Source organism: Triticum dicoccoides, chromosome 2B (genome assembly GCF_002162155.2).
Source record: "Triticum dicoccoides isolate Atlit2015 ecotype Zavitan chromosome 2B, WEW_v2.0, whole genome shotgun sequence".
In the NCBI taxonomy this organism is placed as follows: domain Eukaryota; kingdom Viridiplantae; phylum Streptophyta; class Magnoliopsida; order Poales; family Poaceae; genus Triticum; species Triticum dicoccoides.
The window spans coordinates 227,311,653-227,318,166 of record NC_041383.1 but is presented as its reverse complement, the minus strand read 5'-3'; the positions used below and the strand labels follow the sequence as shown (position 1 = coordinate 227,318,166).

The window sequence follows — 6,514 nt, the reverse complement described above, 5'->3', positions numbered from 1 at the left end:
GTCCCACGCCACAACCGGTGCTCGTGCTCCCCTTCAACTGGCGTGTGTGCACGGTCACAACGAGCTTCGCGGGTTGGCCGGAGGGCCTCTGTAGGGCAGCGACATCGAGACCGAGCACACCGTTGGCCCCTCCAGGGAGGCAGGGACAACGGCACCGTGCAGGAGAGGGGGGAAGGCTGGTCCTAGAGGTAGAGAGGGAGTGGTTTGTCCGTTTAGGTCCTGCCGCGTTGGGTGTAGATGCGTCGCCCGACCATCCATTCCCGGACGCCGCCCATTTCACGACCCAAATGAACAAATGTTCGCGTCTGTTTAAGGTCTAGCGTTGAAGTTGGCCTAAGAGGCACCCCCACAGCAGCGTCGTGACCTTCAACCTTCCTTCTTGCCAAAACCAACACAACCCAAGTTGTCTCGCCTCGTCCTGGCAAGTCCAGCAGTAGCCTAGTCGGTGAGGAAGAGGGGAGGCACATGTGTGGAAGTAAGGATGGCAACTTTACCCTTGGGTACGGGTACCGGTGGATACCGTACCCGCATGGGCAGGGTATGGGCACAATTTTATACCCACGGGTATTATCCATATCCTACCCGTTAAGTCATAGGGTAGGGCACGGGTATAGCCTTTTACCAATGGATATACCCGTACCCTACTCATTTATACTAACATGTAAACCTTAACCGCGATTCACAATTGTACTTATGTTAATGTTATGTCATGAGGTTGTGAATCTATATTAAAGTATTTACCAATTGTTAATTTGATTTGAGATAATTGTCATGTGGTCATCTATCTGTCATTGAGTAGAGATCAATACTTTTTAGTCAAATGTGCTATAGATGAATCTAAAATTTTGAATTACATGTGTACTGTTTGATCTAGCCATTGGGTACCCAATGGGTATGGGTACCTGTCAGGTACGAGTACGGGTAAAGTTTCATACCCGTGAGTATGGGTATGGGTAGAATTTTGTACTTATTGACTATATGGGTATGGGTATGGTATTGCTCTACCCGTCACATACCCTACCCATTGCCATCCTTACGCGGAAGGAGTACACCGGCTGACAGTGTGGCCCCAAGCGCTCACCGCACCACCGATTTACCATAAGTCTCTATTTAGGTACTGGTGGACGAATAAGTAATTTTACCGGTGTCGGGATGTACCGGTGGGCAATCCACCCTTAGTCGTTTTCATCAAGATCCGTGCAGGTTTTATACTCTATTTTCAAATATCAGACTACACATAGCAATACATGTACTAGTGTCAGATATTGTCAGCTTTTACAGAAGAGAGAGTTAAAGTAGAGACAACGGTGCATGCATGCATGCATTCACTCATGGGATACATATGACATGCATTTTATTTTCATCCTCATATTTTTAATGACTTATATCTTTTGAACCAAATGTCCATTATTGAAACTTTTTGTATATTTAAATTTGTGGTGACAAGATCTACAGAACAAGATCAATTTTGGATATGTTTGAAATCACTTTCATAAAACACTAAATTGTTTCACTATTTCATAAAAGTTTTTTCTAGTGTTTTTCTCATTTTCACAAACTGGAATATGAAACTCACAAAGACACAGATATATTTGATACAGTAGTAAAATAGAAGTTTAATATATTCAATTTAGACGTGTTTGACTCCAACTTAGACGTGTTTGAAATACTCAATTTCACATATTTTAAATAAACCTATTTCACTAATTTCTTATTTTTATATTTTAATTATCTTTTAATATCGCTTTCATAAAACATAAGATTGATCCTCTATTTCATAAAAGTGTTTTTGACTGTTTCGCTAATAGAAGTTAAAAAATCATTTCACTCGTTTCAAAAATAGATTTCACACATTTCAGAAAACACATTACTCTCATTTGCAATACTAATTTCACTGCAAATTTAAGAAATATATTGAAATATATTCCTCTCAAAAAAAATATCAGTTTGAAACACTGAAAAATTAGTTTCACAACAAAAAATGCTTTTATTTCACTTTTATTCAAATAACTTATTTCACTCATTTCAGAAAACACACTGCACTCATTTACAAAATATAGTTTTCACCCGTTTCACTAGTTTCAGAAAACTGATTTCACTCATTACAAAATATATATGAGAAACTAATTTCACTTCGTATTCATGAAAAAAATATTGAAACATATTTCACTCAGCAGAAATATCAGTATCACACAATGAAAAAGTCGTTTCACACCAAAAAGATATATTTCACTTTTTTCAAATAACTCGTTTCACTCATTAGAAAACACACTACAGTCGCTCAATTGAATAATATATTTCACTTGTTTCAAAAAACTGATTACACTTATTACAAAGGATAAATTTCACTAGTTTCAGTAAAACACATCACAATTACTCCATTGAAGAAACAGTTTCACAAGCTAGAATATGAAACTCACAAAGAAAACTATATTCGGAAAAGTGTTTCAATCATTTCAATAACTGATTTCAATCATTTCAAAAATTGTAATTTGAAATGAGTGAAATTAATATTTCGATGTGATTGAAATAGTAAAAAGTTAAACTAGTTTAAATATATTCAAGATTGGTATCATTATAAAGATCTTATGTTCAAGAATTTGAATATATTAAAATTTTAAAGAATAGTACAAAGCTGTAAAAAATATTGGTCATCTAAAAATATAACCAAAAATAAAATGCATGGATTTGTTTAAGAGAGAGGAGAGATGCTGCATGCATTCGTACATTCCACTGCAAAAAATACTGCCTTTCCCTGACGTGGATCCTACTAGTCTGACATTGATTTGACTATATACAAAAGGTCACCTGTCTTAATACATGATTATACATATGGATGGGTCCTACTTATGCATAGATCATAAAGCATGTGGAAGGTGGATGCGGCGGCTCCGGTACATCCCGTCTCCGGTAAAAAGGAGTTTGCGTACTGGTGGAGCCCAAGCACCTCTCACCAACCGCGATGCACCACAATGCAGCATTTTGAGGGAGCTTGGAGTTTTAGTGGATATAGCCAGTCCCATTGATCTGATTTAAGCGTCCAGGCATTCCCATTGATCTGGTTTAAGCAACTTGGATTACAACTAACATCCAGTTCTTGAAAGCAATACCCTTTCTTGCCTACAGGCTACTTCTGCAAAGCAAGAAGAAATTCCGTGATCCAACACCCGCGAAATACTACATGAACTCGCTCATCATGGTGAGCACCTGCGCCATCCTGGGCCTCTCCTCCGGCGCCTCGGCGGTGCACAACACGCCGATCTTCACCATCCCCATCGTCTCCTCCCCTTCGCCCTCTTCCTCGCCGCCGTCCGCGGCGCCCTTGGCGGTCACCACCGCCAGGAGCACCATCCCGAAGCTGTACACGTCCGACTCCTGCGTCGCCCTCGCGCCCGGCGCCGTCAGCTCCGGCGCCGCGTACCCGCGCCATCCGCCGCGGCTCGACACCGCCCGGTCCAGGAACAGCTCGGGCGGCTGCGGGGCGGACTGCTGGACGCTGGCGGCGTAGCGCATGAGCCCGCACTCGGAGACGCACGCGGCGCCGCGCTCGTCGAGGAGGATGTTGGACGGCTTCACGTTCCCGTGCACCAGCGCCGGCCGCGCCGGGAACGTGTGGATGTAGTTGAGTCCCTGCGCCGCGCCGAACAGGATGCCCTTCTTCGTCGCCCAGTCCAAGCTCCTCGTTCTGCCGCCTCCACCTGTAAACAGCCCGTCAACGAGCACTTCTTGCATCAATGGGGATGGGCAGCGCCATTGAAAATTCACGGCTGATTTGTCATTTTTTGAGCGCACATACCGTTGCCTTGCAGAAGGGACTGGAGGCTCCCGTTGGGGAGGTAGTCGTAGACGAGCAGCCGCTCGCCGTTGGAGTTGCAGTACCCCCTGAGGCTGACGACGTGGCGGTGCCGGAGCCTGCCGACGAGCCGCATGTGGCGGTCGAAGGCCTTGCTCCGGCCGGGGAACTGCAGGGCGCTGAGCCGCTTCACGGCCGCCACGATGCCGTCCTCGAGGACCGCCTTGTACGTGCTCCCGGACACGCCCTTGCCGAGCACCTCCGCCGAGGCCTTGAGGAGGCTCTCCAGCCTCAGCTCCTCGCCGCCGTCGAAGCAGACCAGAGCGCCGCTCTTCTGGCACTTGTCTTCACCACTTCTGATCTTGTCCTCCTCCTCGAAGCAAAGAGCCGCATTGGATTTGGAATCATCCTTAGAGGGCCTCAGCTTTCTTCTCATGTAGACGAACATGGCTACAGAGATAGCCAACGAGATCACTATGAGCACTGCGTTGCCAATGCCGGTGGCCACGAGTGCAGTCATGCCAAGCTTACTGAATCTTCCATTACTGGAGGAGCTCGGACTGCCACTAGCTGTATTTGTCGCTGCACTAGGAGATTGAGCGACACCCGTGGTAGCATTTGAGGTAGTACCATCTTCCACTGCATTGTAAGCATGGGTACATCTTGGAAGAGGCTTGCTGCAGAGATCGATATTGCTGCCGAAGGACGAGCTCGGGAATCCCGAGAGGGAGCTGGGGATCTCTCCGACGAGCTTGTTACTTGACACGTTCAACTTTCTGAGGAACGGCACACGCAATGCTTGCAAGCCGCCATGGAATCCGTTGTGCTCTGCTCTCAGAGTGACCAGGGAAGGCAGTGAAAGCTTGAGGACGCCGCTGAGGTTGTTGTGGGAGGCGAGCAGGTGCCGCAACCTTGGGCTCGTGGAGTTGTCCAACGGAGGGAGAGGGCCGGACAGGGAGTTCCTCCTGACGGCGAGCACCCTGATCTGGGTGAGCCCGAGGAGGGGAGCCACGCTGCCGACCAGCGATGCGTCGTCCAAGAAGACGCCCGCCACCCTTCCCCTGGAGCACCTGACACCGAGCCACGAGCCGGAGCATGGGTCGGGGCCGACCCAGGTCTCCAAGGCCGTGACGTTGTTGGGGTTGTAGGCCTTAAAGGAGAGGAGGAAAGGGAGGTCTTGGTGGCCGCCATTGGCGACTTCACCGTGCACAAGCCATGTTGCAAGATGGAAGAGGAGGATCACGAGGGGGAAGAACATGGAGAAGCAGTAGCGGAGACGAGGCATTTTGGTGGATGCCCTCTCGACTGATGAAGATTGGATGTGTTTTATAGCAGAAAGAAGAGGCGAATGCTGCGCGGGGAGAGCGGGGTTTTTTGAAAAATCTGAATTGTGGAGAGATCTCAACTGTAGAAGCGTGGAGAGGCGACAAGCAGAGCTCCAAAAAGGAAAGCTAGGGAGTAGCGCAGCATGGTGGAGGTCCTCGAGGAGGACAGGAGGAGGGGCACAAGCAGATGAGGTGGAGAGAAAGCAAACAAGGCGCCTTTTTCTCTCTCCCTCGGGCAGAAGGAATTTGGACGTTTCCGGGGAGGAGGCCGATGCGTGGCTCGGTGCGTCCCGTGAACCGCCATGGACATGGTCGCCGTGCGCGTACATGCACGCTCCGCTTTGTTGAGATGATCGAAAAGTGAGGGAGAAGGGCTCTTGGTTCCATGGCGCGGTGCAGTGTGGTGCGTGGGAATCTTGCTGGTGGCTTCAGGTGCCACAGTAGCCAATAGTCAAGATTCCTTCGTGTGTCATCTGTTCGACTTTTTCTGTTTTGGTCGTGAGAGCTGGGACCAGAAAATTTCCACTCAGCGCACGTCGGTAGTGCGCGGCCAACTCAACTCGAACGCACGACCCTAAACGGACGTTCGTTTTGTTTGAATTTCGTCTGTTTGGGATGACAATGGAATCATGTCTGTCCGGATTTGAGTTTGCGTCGGCTGGGCGCCCCGCATCTTTTCCTCGTGCATGCAAAATTGAGAAACCAAGGATTTAAGACGCGGCCGCGGTTCGCACTAGTTCACGCCGGGCGGCAACACAGCCGGCGGCCTATAGTCTGATGCGGACAACAAAGCCAGCGGTCGGCGCAGGAGTCAGCCTTCAAAAAGGGCATGTTTCACGCCGGCAACAAAGCCAGCGGCCGTCACACGAGTCGGGCTTCAAAATGGACAGGTTTTGTCGCCGGCAACAAAGCAAGTGGCCGGCACACCAGCCACCCTTCAAAAAGGACCGTCCTCGGGGCCATCGCGACCGATGTCTCACCTAGATCAGGCCGTCGCGGGCGAACATCTCCTTCTGTCGGTTCGTGAACCAAGCCTTTCTCTCCGGTGACATGTTGTTCTTGTTGACGATCATCAACGCTAGTGTCACCTCCTTGACTTTTGTGTCGGCATTGGTGGCCTCGATCTCTAGCTTCTTGAGTTGAGCGGCCTCATTGATGTCGAGCTTCCTCTTCTTCACGGCCTCCTCCATGTCAAATTTCTTCGTTTGAAGATCTAGGTACATCTTCATTTGGTCCTCCTCTCCTCCCGCACTTCCTTTTGGCTCATCATATCCTCCAAAGTTCCTTCCAAGGCTATAGAAGATGCATCACGCTTCTCGTTGGCCTTCGAGCTTGTCTTGCCCCTCGACCTCTTGAGCACGTCTCCCACATCAGCCACGACCACCGCCTTCTCTCC

General features: G+C 48.7%; 1 protein-coding gene across 1 annotated transcript; it reads right to left on the bottom strand.

The window, feature by feature from the left end:
• Window positions 1-3,022: 3,022 nt before the first annotated feature.
• On the bottom strand, window positions 3,023-5,455 carry LOC119363229 (probable leucine-rich repeat receptor-like protein kinase At1g68400). Its single transcript, XM_037628544.1, has 2 exons — window positions 3,797-5,455; window positions 3,023-3,698 (listed from the first exon to the last, which is right to left on the bottom strand). Exons 1-2 carry the CDS (start codon window positions 5,445-5,447, stop codon window positions 3,178-3,180), a joined length of 2,172 nt encoding a protein of 723 aa, XP_037484441.1. The 5' UTR covers window positions 5,448-5,455; the 3' UTR covers window positions 3,023-3,177.
• Window positions 5,456-6,514: the final 1,059 nt, after the last annotated feature.